The sequence below is a fragment of the Medicago truncatula genome, chromosome 6 (assembly GCF_003473485.1).
Source record: "Medicago truncatula cultivar Jemalong A17 chromosome 6, MtrunA17r5.0-ANR, whole genome shotgun sequence".
NCBI lineage: Eukaryota > Viridiplantae > Streptophyta > Magnoliopsida > Fabales > Fabaceae > Medicago > Medicago truncatula.
Window position 1 is genome coordinate 37242718 of NC_053047.1, and position 16661 is coordinate 37259378.

The 16661-nt window shown below is 33.3% G+C and overlaps 1 protein-coding gene across 2 annotated transcripts; it reads left to right on the forward strand.

Moving 5' to 3' along the window:
- Window positions 1-12208: 12208 nt before the first annotated feature.
- LOC25496736 (pentatricopeptide repeat-containing protein At1g12300, mitochondrial) lies at window positions 12209-16661 on the forward strand. 2 transcript variants are annotated; one of them, XM_024786294.2, is made up of 2 exons: window positions 12209-13923; window positions 16270-16661. In XM_024786294.2, exon 1 carries the CDS (start codon window positions 12244-12246, stop codon window positions 13909-13911), a length of 1668 nt encoding a protein of 555 aa, XP_024642062.2. In that variant the 5' UTR covers window positions 12209-12243; the 3' UTR covers window positions 13912-13923; window positions 16270-16661. The 2 variants fall into 2 exon arrangements, with proteins under 2 accessions (XP_024642062.2, XP_039682636.1); XM_039826702.1 differs by lacking the exon at window positions 16270-16661 and adding an exon at window positions 14528-16262.

A 16661-nucleotide genomic window follows, 5' to 3' on the forward strand; every position in this document is an offset into this window, starting at 1 on the left:
TATGGCAGTTTGTTTAAGTCCAGTTAAGTGAAATTGAACCTGGTTTCTTGTGTTCGGCTACTAGTTCTACATTCTTGTTGTTGGATTCGGCAAAAAATAGGTTTGCATTCTCCTTTAAACAGAGTGTACTGAGTTATGAAAGTCACACCTAATTTTTGACAAAGGACTGTATACAAGCATGGTGTGAAATAAAAAAGATATTTTTTTGTGTGTATGAGGGTGCAGAAATTTTGGAATTTGCATGATGTATAATTTTTTATGCTTGGCTCTAAGGAAAGGTGGAAGAGAGATGAACGGCTAAGAATGATCTGTAAAGGCTAAGGAGGACTGCTTTCCCCCCTCCAATTCCTTATGAGATGCTTTTTTTATGCTTTCATACAATTTCTAGTCAGTCGATACCCAAGGAGGACTGTTTTATGATACGTAGTCACTAGGTACGAATGGATGTGCGTTCTTTGTTAGATTGGGCATAGAAATCACTTCCAATTTTTTTGGGGCTGATTTAAACCATGCACATTTTTCATTGTTATTGAATACCTCATCTCCGACAGTTATGCAAAGTTATTTTCGATTTGTGAAAAGTAAGGTTGAACATGGTGCCGAATCCAACCCCTCAAAAAAAAAAAAATGGTGCCGAATCCAAGTTAGAGCTTTTGAAAGGTCTGTCATATTCTGCAGATGCTCATTTCCAAGTCCTATAACAAATATTGCAGAGACGCCTTCTTTTATGAAAAAAATCACAAGTTAAGGTTCCACTACAGACGCCTTTTATCTAGAAACTCGATGGATTTTATGTCAATGAATTTGGTGAGGATCTCTAATTACATTTGTGCAGGATGACATAGATTTCTGCCATAATTAAGGAATTTAGTATGGACACTACATTGGAGAATAGGAATATGATAATGTTTTTTTTTTTTTTTGTTAATGTACGCTTATGATCTATCAATATAAATTTTGAAAATTCTAAAATACAAACGTAATTAACTTTGTTTGCCATGATTTTATTGTAAGGCTTGGATGATTAGTATAGGACAAATAAATTGGAAATGAAAAAAAAAAAAAAAAAAAAACAGGCAAATTCATTCAAACTCAACATACATGGTTAGGTATTCTAGGCTAAATCAAAGTTTATTTTTTTATAAACAAAAACTCACCACTAAATATAGCAACACAACAACAAGCAACTACAAGTTCAATTATAGGCAAGGTAATTAGAACCGGATCGGATATCAAACCGGTATGTGTATAGGTTCAAGGTTTTAGGGTTGGACCGGGGTTAGACTTAAGGTGAGAAAAACACAAGGGGGGTTGAATCGTGGTGGCTTTTTCTTCTTTTTCTCCTAAGCCGACAATACTGATCGGAAGCAGATAGAGTTCCACTTCTGAACTGATGTTCAGGACTAGATGTAGCGGATAAAACAGAGAGAGAAGAAAGCACAAAGCAATTATACAAGTTCCTTCCACAAACCGGAAGTCATTCCTGTCCCCGTTGCACTTCCAAGGAGAGTTCACTATGTAATATCTTATTACAATTGCTCGTTAAAATTAGCAAGAGACTTGAAATTGCTCAAGCACAACTGCAAGAGACTTCCTATGCTCCTGAACACAATCAAGAGACTTCTAATGCTCAAGCAAAACTGCAAAAGACTTCTTAATTCAAACAGAATTACAAAAAAAATGTTTGAGGTTGAACACTTGATATACAATCAGTGGCAATACAAATTAGATACAGACTCTTAAGACTCTAGAATTTATAAGATATGAACTTTGATAAGAAATTCTAAGTGAACTTTTGAATGTAGAACAATTTCAGCAGAGTTTTGGTACTTGTAATTCTTGGTATTGTTCTGTACAAAACTCTAAGTCTTCACTCCTTTATATAGAGGTGTGAAAGAGACGTTGTGAATTGCCAGCACATCAAAATAGAGTCGTTTGAAGCTTTGATCAATCACCAATGATCTTTTGCCTGATATGGTTATTGTCATATTAAGAATCAATTTCAAATGCATTCCCATTGTGAATGAACATCTTTGCAGGCAGAGCTGTTTTTCTTGTCTTGTAGCAGAGACAAAAACAGAGTAGTGGAGGTAGTGGTTGTACACTTCGTACAATTGTACTTTGTCAACGCTCTTTGAAGAACAAGCATCTGATGCCTTCAAATCTTTTCAAACTAGTCGTTGCTTCACTTTTCCAATCTTCTGCAATGCTTAGACGAGATTAAATCCATGAACAACCTTTGAAGCTTTAAGTCTTGCATCTCCTGATGAACTACAGCTTCTGATGAACTTGCTTCTGATGGACTTGCTTCTAATGACGTCACCACTTTCAGGAGCACTTTGTCTTCAGAAGCAGTTTTCTTCATACGCTTTAAGCTTCCTTGATTTGTTGATTCCTTTGCTCTCTATTATTCTTCCAAGACCTTTTTAAGATGTCAAATTTTTGTCTATAATCCTGTACACTTGAACAAATATTAGCATATCCAATTGACAATTTTTAATGCCTAGTTATCATCAAAACTCTCAAAGGGTGATGTTAAACACATTTTGTTCCAACAATCTCCCCCTTTTTGATGATAACAACATTAGTATTCAAAATGTGCAATTGTTGTTAATCTAATTAACACGTTGACTAGGGTCCGTTTGGTTCGAGAATTAGGAGGGGAGGGGAGGGATTTTTACGGAGGGGAGTGGAGGGAAGATATTTTTAATTAAAAGTGTGTTTGGTTCACAAGGGGAGGGGAGGGATTTTAACAGTGTTTTACCGTTTTACCCTTAAACTTAATTAAATAAAAGAAACTGTTTGTTTTTACGATTTCAGAAACTGACAAAGACAAGCACACATCTAAGCCGCTATTTTATCTTAAATAATAATACTACGATATAGACAATGAGATGATGAAATTACTCACAATTCACTTTGGAGGAAGCCTCAAGCAGTCGTTGACAACAACAAAGTAGTAGTAAGAGCGGTTTGTACATCTAACAAATAAGAGTGGTAGATTATATAATAATAAAAATTGTTACAAGGAAAATATAACAAAATAATAATAATAATTGTTACAAGAATAAGATAACCTAATAATAATAATAAGATTGTTACAAAAATAATATAATCTAATAATAATAAAGTTGTTACAAGGTTAATATTGAGATTTGAAATTAATTTAAGGATAATTATGGCAATGCAATAAAATTTTAAAGAGATTTGCTCCCCTCCCCTCCCCTTCCCTTCCCTTCTAAAAATTGAACCAAACACTTCAAATTAAAAATCTCCCCTCCCCTTCCCTCCCCTCCCCTCCACTCCAAAACTCTCGAACCAAACGGACCCTAAGGGTATGAGGTTTGTCATCCTTTTTTCTCCCAGGCCAAACACCAAAATTATAAGGGTCGTCATCCTTTTTTGTTGTAAACCAAGAATCTAATTATAGAGACTATCTCATCAAGTCTTGTAGGACTCAAATGCGTGACAAACTCTTCATAAAAATTTTAAGATTGTTGGATGTCCAAGCTCGAATTCGAATTTGTAACCCTAGTTAAGTTTAAAAAGACTCATGCCATCATCTAACCGCTCTTGGGTTAGCGGTCGTCATCCTTGCAAAACTTCATATTCTCCATTGCAACACTTTCCACACAATTGTTGATCCTATTGCTTTGTACTACCCCTTCATTAGTATAACAAAGAAAAACAAAAACAAAAAAGACAATAAAATTTAGGGTCTTGCTAACATCTAAATGTGCGAATAATGTTTAAACTTTTGAAACATTATTTGTTGAAATTATCATTAGTAATATTAGCAAAAAAAGTTATCATTGGTAAAAAAAAAAAAAAAAAAAAGACTAAAATTATCATTGCTAGATTTTTATTTTAGAACTAAAATTATCATTCCTGGTTGGTAAATAAATATTTCATAAACTATAAATCAAAGTAAAAACATTAGCAAATATAGTGACCACCTTTTTTTTTCTTTTACTTATCTATCGGAGACGAGTGCTTTAGACTTAGTTTAGGCTTGGACTTACCCTTCCAAACTAATTTTTATGTGCCTTTTACTAAATAATTGATTTGCACATAAAATTTATTTCCTTATCTCAGTGCAATGTTGTTTGTTTTGATTTTTTTTATTTTATTTTAGTGCAATTTTTTGTTTTTTTTGTGAAGAGTATCTTAGTTCAATGTTGTTTTCTACTCCCTCCGTCATTTAATATAAAAGTATGCTATAAAACTCAAATGTATTAAAAAAATTGTTGGAGTAAAAAATTTGTCAGAATTGTCTTTTATGCATAAAGGAACTCAATGTTGATTTTAAATATTTCAAGACAATTTGTAGTATAATAATGGATATAGTTGAAAAAGAGTAACGAATGTATTTAAAAATTTGTATTTGTGGATAGTCTTAGGGACAAACATTTGTTTTCTCAAAGTCTCACAATTTTTTTTATTGAACCCTGCTAAATAAATAAAAGGGATAATAGTCATTTTAATCTCTAAATGTCTGAAAGTAGTCACAATAATCCTTCAATGTATCAAAATTTCAAAATAGTTTTTGATTATGCATTTTATTAATTAAAATAATCTCTGATGTTGAAGTAGTACTTAAATGCTGACATTTTTTTTGAGAAAAGTAAACGATATTCGTTCATTCAAATTGATAAAGTACATCGATACATTACAAATTTAAATTCGCTAAAAACAAAAAGGATGAATCTATGAACAAACTCACAACATCCATGTTAATAGCATAAAACGACAAAGTATCCATGACTACAAATATGACTAATATAACTATATTCAAGTCTTCGGAATACTCATGTCTCCAGATCTGTAACGTTGACGACGATAAAGTCATTGTCATTGATCGAATCAACACTTACTCAAAGCTAATCTTTCAACCTAAATCAAATAAACACCGTGTAACACCCCGTTACCCAAAAGTAATTAAATATAAAATATTCATCAGAGTAATTCACCAAAACGGGCATGCTACACTACATTTCAAAATTTCTTAAATCTTCTTATACCTAAACAAAGCTTTGTTGCCCTAATTTTAGCCTAATATTTTAACCCTAATATTTTAGCAACTTTTTCCTCCTTTGAAACCTAACCATATTTCCTAATTCTCCTCCTCCAAACCCTAACCATCTAACTTCACTCCTCCTAAACCATATTTCCTAATTCCCCTCCTCCAAACCCTAACCAATATATTTTAATCCTTTCTCCTAAACCAAAATCTCTTTTTAAAACCATACCTTTCTCTCCTCCAAACCCTCACCAATATATTTTAATCCTTTCTCCTAAACTGAAATCTCTTTTCAACATGGCTTCCAGAAACAATCATCGCTGTTTTAAAGTATAAATCATTCTTTCAATCCCTTTCAATCTTTTGTAGGTCCGTTGGTGAAAAATCATTTTTCTGATCTTGACAAAGCAATCAACAAGCTCAGTTTTTTGCGAAATATACCTATTCTTAATTATTTGCATTCTATTTTATCAACGTTTGTGATGTTTTTGTTTGTTATTTTTTTCAGGGTGCAGTATGCGTATCTCCCCCCAATAACATCTCTTCTCGCTTATCGCACAATATTAGTGACATGGTTCTTGATTTCGAAAAAAAATTAACTGAGTATGATGTTACTAAAGGTTGCATGGTATGATATACTTTTCGTGTCCACCTTAACTTCTTTTGTTCCTTTTCCGTTTGTGAGCTAACTTTTGCAACTATTCCTTATGAACACTTCAAGAGAGGACGGCGTTGGAATAGGTTTGTGGAAGCTCGCAGGCTCTGTGAAGGTGTGAAGATCAGAGGGGGTGCTCCGATGGTTGGGTCACATGATACCATCTACCTTGATGTTATTTACAATTAGTCCATGTTTAGATAAATTGTGCAAGACCTTTCCAATTTGAATTTTAAGTTTTAGTTTCTTAGAGTTTTGGAAGCATCTATTTTTTTGTCTTTGAATTTAGCAAATGTCCCTTGAATTTAATAAATAATTTAGCCTTGCTTGCTTTGCTTTTTTATTTATATATTTGTGTTTGTGTTTGTGTTGTTGAATCAATTTAGTAGCATGACTGTGTTACTGAAGCATTTTAGTAACATGGCTTTTAGTAACATTATTAGTAACAATTACTAGAATCAATTTAGTACCATAGCTGTGTAACGTCTCCTTTAACATTATTACTAACAATTACTAATCCTAATCTCTAAAATATGTTTTGGGTGGAAACAAACTAAAATCCTAATCCTAATTTCTCTCAATCAAGTAACTAAGAGATTTCATCCACATCTCTAAACTAACTTTTTGGTGGAAAGAAACTAAAATTCTTATTTCTCTCATTCAAATAATTAGGGGATTTCATCCACATCTCAAAAATATATTTTGGGTGGAAACAAACTAAAAATCCTAATTCCTCTCATTCAAATAACTACTAAAGACTTCATCCACATCTCTAAAATATGTTTTGGGTGGAAACAAACTAAAATCCTAATCCTAATTTCTCTCATTCAAGTAACTAAGAGATTTCATCCACATCTCTAAACTAAGTTTTTGGTGGAAACAAATTAAAATCCTTATTTCTCTCATTCAAATAATTAGGGGATTTCATCCACATATTTAAAATATGTTTTGGGTGGAAACAAACTAAAAATCATAATTCCTCTCATTCAAGTAACCACTAAAGATTTCATCCACATCTCTAAAATATGTTTTGGGTGGAAACAAACTAAAAATCCTAATTCCTCTCATTCAAGTAACTACTAAAGATTTCATCCACATCTCTAAAATATGTTTTGGGTGGAAACAAACTTAAATCCTAATCCTAATTTCTCTCATTCAAGTAACTAAGAGATTTCATCCACATCTCTAATCTAACTTTTTGGTTGAAACAAACTAAAATCCTTATTTCTCTCATTCAAATAAGTAGGGGATTTCATCCACATCTCTAAAGTATGTTTTCGGTGGAAACAAACTAAAAATCCTAATTCTTCTCATTCAAGTAACTAGGAGATTTCATCCACATCTCTAAAGTAACTTTTTGGTGGAAACAAACTAAAATCCTTATTTCTCTCATTCAAATAAGTAGGGGATTTTATCCACATCTCTAAAATATGTTTTGGGTGGAAACAAACTAAAAATCCTAATTCCTCTCATTCAAGTAACTACTACACATTTCATCCACATCTCTAAAATATGTTTTGGTGAATCAACTATGGTAAATTCTTAAGTAAAAAAAAAATGTCAATTCTTAAGTAAAACAAAGTGTCCCATCAACAATATTAATTTCATTTTATTCATATTAATCTTTATTCTAAAATGTTGGCCACTTCCTGATTTTGTTCCACTATTTTGTGCTTATCTTGATAACTAATACTCTTTATTGCTCAACCGACATATCCTACTCACATGTATTCCACCTTTTTCCTATAAATATATCATAACCTATTAGCCAAACCATCTCAATCTAAATAAGCATCCTCTTTCTTGGAAAGGAAAAAACAAGTCAATGATGTTTGCCAAATACACTCAATCTCAGCTGTTTCTGGAGGAAGAAAGAATCTCAAGATGTGTGTGCGAGTTGCTCACATTTGGTTGATTCGAGAGAAGAAGGTCCCCACTAGCATCATTTTCATGAACATGTTACTGGTCGATGAAAAGGTTTCTGCATGTTTGCACTCTTAGCTTTAAAATTAAACTAACGTCATTGTTGTTTTTTAGTTATGTAATTTAACCAGCTGTTTAATGTTGTTGTTGTCGTCAATAGGGTGAACGAATTCACGCCACAGCTAGAAAAGATTTGGTGGCAAAGTTCAAGTCCATGATTCAAGAAGGGGGTACATATCAACTTGAAAATGCAATTGTAGGTTTTAATGAAAGTCCTTATAAGGTAACTTCACACAAACATAAGCTTAGTATGATGCATAATTCAACTTTTACCAAAGTACACTCGCCTGCTATCCCTATGAACGTTTTTGAGTTCAAGCCATTCAATGAAATTCTCTCTTCAACTGTCGAGGAAGTATCTACGGGTAAGACTTCAATTCTGAATGTGTGTTGTACATTATTTCTACCTATAAGCATTCGTTTAGGAATTTCATACATTTGTTTTTGCTTTTGTTTACGTAATTTCAGATGTTATTGGTCATGTAATTGAAAGAGGTGATATAAGGGAAACTGAAAAGGACGGAAGGAAAAGCAGGGTTATTGATCTCACTTTAGAAGATCTTGAGTAAGATTTGTCTCTTTCTTTGTACCTGGTTGTAATATAATTTTAATATACCTTATGTTCCTGAATTGATATTTTGGTAATATTTTATTACAGAAACAACCGCTTGCATTGCTCTCTTTGGGGTGAACATGCTGACAAAATTGTGACCTTTTTTGGCAACCATGACAACGACACACCTACTATATTTATATTGCAGTTTTGCAAGACACGCATGTATTTAGGTATGTCGTGTTTTAAGTTTGTGCTTTCTGCTGATATCAACAATGAAATGTGAAATTATGTTCACTTGCTGTTGATTTTTTAAAAAATTAGGTGCTATGGGAGTTGCTAATGCCTTTAATGGGACTAAGCTGATACTTAATGGCGATTTGCCTGATGTCGCTGCGTACATGACACGGTAACCATTTACATTTTTATATGCTTTAGAATAAAGGCAAGTTTTTTTGGTCGTAATTAAGTTGTCAGGAGGTCTCACTACTCTTCTATTAACATTGGTGCCCTTTTATTAGAATGAAAAATGCATCAATACAGTTCACTCGAAGTGTCAGCCAAATTTCAACGAACAGCTCCGCGTCTTTATCAGATGACTTGCTCAACACTAACCGAATGACAATTGAAAGCATGATTGAGTCAACTGAGGTAGCTATCTGTTTATTGAAATTTTTAGATGTCGTTTTGGATTCATCTTTGTTATTTTTCACATGGACAGTTGTACGTCGCAATATCACGGGTTGCTTCGAGGGGTGGTTTAAAGATATTGATTAATGACGACGACAACGATGATACCGATGTTGCATCAAGTGTGATCTACAGAGAAGTTTTCCGTAATGTGTAGGACTTTTTTGTGTACTATTCATTTTCTTACTTATTGAAACTATTTGCATGTCAACGAATTTCAGTTTCCCTTTTAAAATTATATGTTATGTTAAAGTAACAAGAACTACGTACTAGAATTATGGAACAATAACAAAGCCTATGGTAATTGACATTTTGCTTTGATTCACGACAATTTTTACATTCAAGCGAACTACAGTGTCTTATTTTTTCAGTGAGTATTAATTTTTTAAATGACACGTGCGTTAGCACGGGTCAATGGTCTAGTAGAAAATAAAACTACTTAATTCAAAATCTTTCATAAACTTCAATAATTATGCAGCGGAATATTTGCATTTAAACAATAACAACAACGGTTAAATTCTCCATCAAATTATCCTGGCATAAAAGCCTCATCAAAGAAATCTAAACAATCATAGGGCCACATCAACAAGTCCAAAAATTGATACATAGGACAGAAAAACAATAATAATAATTCCCATCCCACGCATCAGAGCCCTAGACACGACACTTGAGCCACCACCGACTACTCAGGATCACTTGCAAGTTACCCATAGGAAGGGCAACATTTTCAAGCAGAAGGGGTGAGATTCACAACAATAAAATATAGATATTAAAATCATCAATTGAATCTAACACCCTATAACATCAATATATTATCTTGTAAATATAAACATATATTTCACAAGCAACAACAACATCACCAACAAATCAATTTATTACAATATATTATACTCATCAAACAACATCATCAATATGACAACTTACAACCAACAACAAGACTCATGCATGACATGACGACACCACTAAGACTCCTCAATTATGCAAATATGCATGTGGTACCAAACAGGACCGAAGTCCTCACCCCTTTTGAATGGTTAAAGCATTCATCAGGACTGAAGCCCTCACCGCTGTGAACAACTAGTGTTCCAGGACATGAGTCCTCCCGCTGTTTATGCATATGCAATGGACCCACTCGTGTATATCTACATACAACTAGACCATGCATACATTCTTCATATGACTCCAATTTATACAACATGTATGATTCAATAAATATAACATACATTCAACCATCAGCAACATCATCAAACAGTGATCCAACAATCCAGAATAATACATAATTAAATATAACTATGCTCAAAACAACAACATCAATCATCACCATTCACATAATAACAATCAGCATGCAAAAATGAGTAACTCGCCTCGCGAGCACATCTGCTCGCTATGGCGAGTTCACAAAACAGGTTACTCGCCATGGCGAGTTCAAGGCGAACTCGAGGCGAGCGAAAATAAGGTACTCTCGGGAGTTTTGACATTTCTCTCATTCAAACCTCAATTATAAGCTCCTTATTCATCTTTTTAATCTAAAACTTGCTCCAGTCCTCTCTAAAATCATTTAGGCACCTTAAACTATCCCAAAAACATCTTATAACAACAATTCAAAAATCATGTTTTCAAATGGATTGCTCGTCATGGCGAGTTGGTCTGCTCGCGAGGCGAGCTATGAAGTTGCTCACTCGCCTTGGCGAGCAAGGCTGCTCGCGAGGCGAGCGATGAACTTCTGTACGGGTAGAAAACTGATTTTTCCCCAAAATCCCATTTTTCTCCAATTCACTCCCCAAATCAGTTTACAGATATGAATTAACTTACTGTATGCACTCAGAACCTATTTCTAACTTCAGAACCACAACTTCCACCCCAAAATCATCATTTCATCACAAAAACCCATAATTCCCAATTCTCACCAAAACCTGTTAAACTCAAAATCAGAAGTTAATAACTACACTATTGAAGCAAACCTCACCCTTACCTTAGAAATTGCAGAAGAAATGCACAGCAAAAATGGTTCTTGGCTCTACTTGCTCTTCTCTCCCTTTTCTCCCAACTTGACAGTTTTCACGTAAAAAGCTTCTGACCTCTACTTTCCTAACTTCCCATTTACTTAACTCCCTTTATTTTCATTTAGCTCCCCTTAATTCTATTAAATATTAAATAACTCCCCAAACTCCAAAATAATAGTAATTTCTCACTTAATCCAATTATTATAAAATAAACTATATAATAAATATATATCACACCACATAAATCACCAAAATTATTTAAAATCATATAAAAGACTCTAAATAAATCAAAAATAAATAACACAACGATTAGAGCGTTACAACTCCGCACTAAGACGTGAAATAAAAAACACACCGCACAAAGACGGGAAATCAAAACAACAGAGTCGTTTAGAGACGACAAAATCACAAAAACAAACGAAAGAAAACAGAAAATTTGTGAAATCACTTACTCCTTCCGTTTCAAAATGAGTGTCGTTTTAGCCAAAAAAATTGTTTCAAAATGAATGTCACTTTACATTTCCAATACAACTTTAATTTTTTTTCTTCCAACTTTACCCTCAATAAATACTCCAACTTTTCTCTCATGTAGTTTTCAATGCAACTTTAAGTTTGTCTTTTTCTTATAAAGTAAGGATATGTTAGTAAAAGTGTTATGTCTAATGATTATTTCATTCTATTTTTTAATCTGTGTGTCAAAATCTTAAACGACATTCATTGTGAAACGGAGGGAGTATTCAATTAGGATAGAAGGAAAAACAACTTGGAGGAGTGATTTTTGGGTCAAAATTGACCATAAATCACTCATCTGACAAGAAGAAGAAGAAGAAGAAGAAGAAGAAGAAGAAGAAGAAAGGGGTGACAAGAAGAGAGAGAGGAAGAAAGGGGTACAGATTAACTCTTATCATACAGTGATCGATAAAAAATATCTATAGAAATTAATATGACAATAAATAAGTTTATTGAAGAACTAATATGACAATATCAACAAAACATTTTAATATAAAATACTATTTTTATTAAGCACAATAACTATTTAAAAATCACATCAAAGGGTTACGGTGACTACTCGATAGAGAAAGTATTGCATGGTTACAAATTTTAGACACCATTTAGACACACATAAAAATACATTTTTTTCATTATTTAAAAAATAAATATTATTTATTTTTTTCTAGCTTTTCTTATTTGTATATGTGTGTCTAAATCTAGTGTCTAGACAAGTAAGTATTTTCCGGACCGGACAACATAGTCGTCACTATTTAGTCATATAAATATGTCTAAATGAAATAACCACCGAATCTGACTTTTGAAACATTGGTTCAAACAAGTATTCACGATGTCGTTTTCAAATTTGAGATATGTTGTTGCTGTCTCTGTATTCATCCCCAATTTTTCAAACCCTAATTTCCTAATTCGTTGCTTCACTACTTCTTCTTCTTCAAGGCTATACTCTCAATTCCATGAAGATTATAACAACAAACACAATCTCATTTCATCATTCAATCGACTGCTTCATCACAAGAATCCTACACCACACATCATCCAATTCAACAAAATTTTATCTTCCCTTGTCAAGCTCAATCAATACCCTACTGTTGTTTCACTTCATCCACAAATGGAATTAAACGGAATTGCTTCAGACTTGGTCACTTGCAGCATCCTCATCAATTCTTTCTGTCAATTGGGTCACATCCCTTTTGCTTTTTCTGTTTTGGCAAAGATTCTCAAAAACGGTTACGAGCCAGATACCATAACCTTCACTACACTCATCAAGGGTCTTTGTCTCAAAGGTGACATCCATCAAGCATTGCACTTTCATGATAAGGTTATTGCGATGGGATTTCATTTGGACCAAGTTAGTTATGGAACCTTGATTAATGGCTTGTGTAAAGTTGGTGAAACAAAAGCAGCCCTTGAATTGCTCCGACGAGTTGATGGAAAATTAGTTCAGCCTGATGTGGTAATGTACAATACCATTATCGATGGTATGTGTAAAGATAAACATGTTAATGATGCTTTTGATTTATATTCTGAAATGGTTGCAAAGAGAATTTCTCCTAATGTTGTCACTTATAGTGCTTTAATTAGTGGATTTTGCATTGTTGGTAAACTGAAAGATGCAGTTGATTTTTTTAATAAAATGATATTGAAAAACATCATCCCGGATCTGTATACCTTTAGTATATTGGTTGATGGATTTTGTAAGGAAGGAAGGGTGAAAGAAGCTAAAAATGTGTTAGCTATGATGATGAAACAAGGCATTAAACCTGATGTTGTTACTTACAGCTCTTTAATGGATGGATATTGTCTAGTAAATGAAGTGAACAAGGCCGAGAGTATATTCAACACTATGTCTCATAGGGGAGTGACTGCTAATGCTAAGAGCTACAGTATCATGATTAATGGATTTTGTAAGATTAAAATGGTGGATGAAGCCATGAAACTTTTCAAAGAAATGCATCACAAACAAATTTTTCCTGATGTGATAACTTATAGTGCCCTTATCGATGGATTGTGCAAATCAGGGAGAATCTCATATGCTTTGCAGCTTGTCGATCAGATGCATGATAGAGGTGTAGCACCTAATATAGTTACTTACAATTCTATATTAGATGCTTTATGCAAAACCCATCAGGTTGACAAAGCAATTGCATTGTTAACGAAATTCAAAGACCAGGGTATTCAACCAAGTGTGTACACATACACTATTCTTATTGACGGATTGTGTAAAGGTGGAAGACTAAAGGATGCACGGAATATTTTTGAGGATCTTTTAGTCAAGGGCTATAATATAACTGTCAACACATATACCGTTATGATTCAAGGGTTTTGTAGCCATGGCTTGTTGGATGAATCATTGGCTTTGCTGTCAAAAATGGAAGAAAATGGTTGCATTCCAGACGCCGTTACTTATGAAATAATCATCTGTTCTCTATTTGATAAAGATAAAAATGATAAGGCAGAGAAACTTCTTCGTGAAATGATTACGAGAGGCCTATTGTAAGACTGAAACTAGGTAAGATGTTTTCTATTTATCTGTTGTTATATTGTATTTATATTTAGGCATATAGAGTGTACTAACTTATGAAAGTCGCACCTAATTTTGACAAACGACTATATAATCATGGAGTGAAATTATAAAAAGCTTATTTTGTTAGTATGAGGTTGCATAAGTTTCGGAATCTACATGATGTGTACTTTTTAGATGTTTGCCTCTAATGAAAGGTGAAGAGAAGTAATGAAAGACTAATAGTGATCTGTAAAGTCTAGGGAGGATTGGTTTTCCCCCTCCAATTCCTTATGAGATGCTAGTATTTTGGAATTAACATTATACATTGTTGAATAGATTGTTATTTATTTTTACGCAATTTTCTAATATGTTAGTACCTAGGGAGGACTGCTTTTCCCCCCTCCAATACCTTATGAGTTATGAGATGCTAGTATTGAACTAGGATAGGTAGTCACTAGGTATGAGTGGATGTGCATTTTTTGATAGATCGGGCATATAAATCACTAGCAACTTTTTTTGGAGCTGACTAAAACCATGCTCATTTTGCATTGATCTTTTGGTCAAAGGCTATATAATCTAAATGTCTATACATATACCGTTATGATCCAAGGGTTTTGTGACATGGGCTTGTTCAACGAAGCGTTGACCTTGCTATCAAAAATGGACGACAATGGCTGCATTCCAAATGCTAAAACTTATGAAATAATTATCCCTTCACTATTTGAAGAAGATGAAAATGATATGGCAGAGAAATTTCTTCGTGAAATGATCGTGAGAGGTCTTTTTAAAGATTAACACTTTCTAAGATGATTTTCTATTCATATATTATCATTAAATTTATATTTCATCATTGTTGCATAATTTCATTTATGTACTTGCCTCACCTAATGGGGAATATACTCTTCATTTTTTTTATTGTTGTATCTTTTGTTAAGTGTGTTTTTCAAAACCTTATAGATGTTGTGTATCTGTCATTAGTCTTTCTGACTATACTGCTGGCAAGTACTGAATGTTACCGTGGTGCATTGTTTAAGATTGTGAAAAGCTGTTGACCCTCATTATTTGAAGATTTGGATGTTAGTTTTCCTTTCTGGATTGAATTAAATTTATTTATTTATCACGGGTGGTTTGAATGAGTTGCCTTAACAATTGATTTGATTGCTATAAGAATATGGTAGCTTGTTCTATGTCTAGTTAAGTGAAATTGAACTTGGCGGTAGAAGGCATGTTTGTGAGGTGAATAAGGAATAGTTTTTTACAATTAGTGATCTGATTTTGACTAGGCACGGAAAGTGAGGTGATGCATGGTTGGACACCTAATAATGAAGGTTATATTTTCGTCTGATCCATGTAGCCGACCCCGCTTAGTAGGATAAGGCTTGGTTCTTGTTGTTTAGAATCTCATAACATACTCTGTTTTTGTTTTTTTTAAGGTTATATATACTTTGATTACTTTAAAAAAAGTAAAAGAAATGCAGAGATGGTAGAGTTTTAGGAAACAACATTCATTTTTATTAGTGTTGTTACTATGCTATTGGGTGTAACAGCTTTGTATCATGACAAATATTTTGTTAAGAAACCAGCTCAAAATTAGGAAACAGAAAAGCTCGGTTTCCATTATTGTCTATATCAAGGATCAAAAACTGATTGCATTGAAAATTTAAGGGTAAGGGGACATAGCTTTGTAGAATTTTAAAAGAGAAAGGTTAACTAGTAAGGGCAATAAATGTTCCTTCAAATAAATTTTTGCCTATGTTTTTGCATATCCTTACTCATTAGGACTAAGTGACTAGCAGTAATAGTAGCAGCCACAATCCCTTGGAGAAGGTCATGTCAGTGAGGACTGAGGAGATTTAGTCTAGTTTGGAAACTTGATTTTTAGAGGGCATGTAAGATGGATTAGTATGTTGATTCTTCATTATCAGTTTTATTTTGTATTTTAGACTACTGTAGAAATGTTGTTTCGTTTTCCATGATATCTATGAGCACACAAAAGATGAGTAGATTTAGAAAATAGTGTACGAATTTGGTTTTACAAAACAACTTCAAGTCTTCACTTCACTGTAGTCTATCCATTTTGTTTAGCTTGAATCCTGGTATTATTGATAAATGATTTTTTTCATAGAAAAGTGAAGCAATCAAGAAACCAATATGGCTCTTTGAGATATTTTCTCATTTTTCAGTCTCTGTTTCTTTCCTTTAATTCCTAAAACTAAAATCCTATTATTTGAATACTTTTAACAATTTGCAGGCCTTTGTAGGAACTGATTATGATATTGTACGTCACCTAACAATTTATGTGCTTGACTCTGACTGAGAAAATTATATAGTAATAATATATTTTGTTTGCAGGAATAGAAGTGCATCGTATCCATACTCCTCGATGAAAATCCATCAATCTCTGACAATGGTGCAACATACTTGGTGTGACTCTTGTGCGCATCAGCGAAAAAGGATTTTAGAGAGCTTTCTGTCTACTGATGACAAAAGCAATACTACAGCAAAGCCCAAAAAGTTTGTCTCGCTTTGATTTTCAATTCTTTTCTTAATTAGTTTCTTTTTGGGAAGAGAACAAGAAAGTGTGGAGGTTATTGAAATTGGTTTACTGATTTGTTCTGTAATGTATGGTTTATATCAGTTTTACAAGCTCAATGTGATTTAGCTTCAGTTAGTTGTAGATAACTTTATTGCGGTTCATTCGAAATAAAGGTATTCTGCTGGCCCTTTGTATTTTTGTTAGTAAA

Coding starts and splice junctions, on each gene's coding strand:
- LOC25496736 (XM_024786294.2), top strand. CDS start 12,244: ATGTCGTTTTCAAATTTGAGATATGTTGTTGCTGTCTCTGTATTCATC.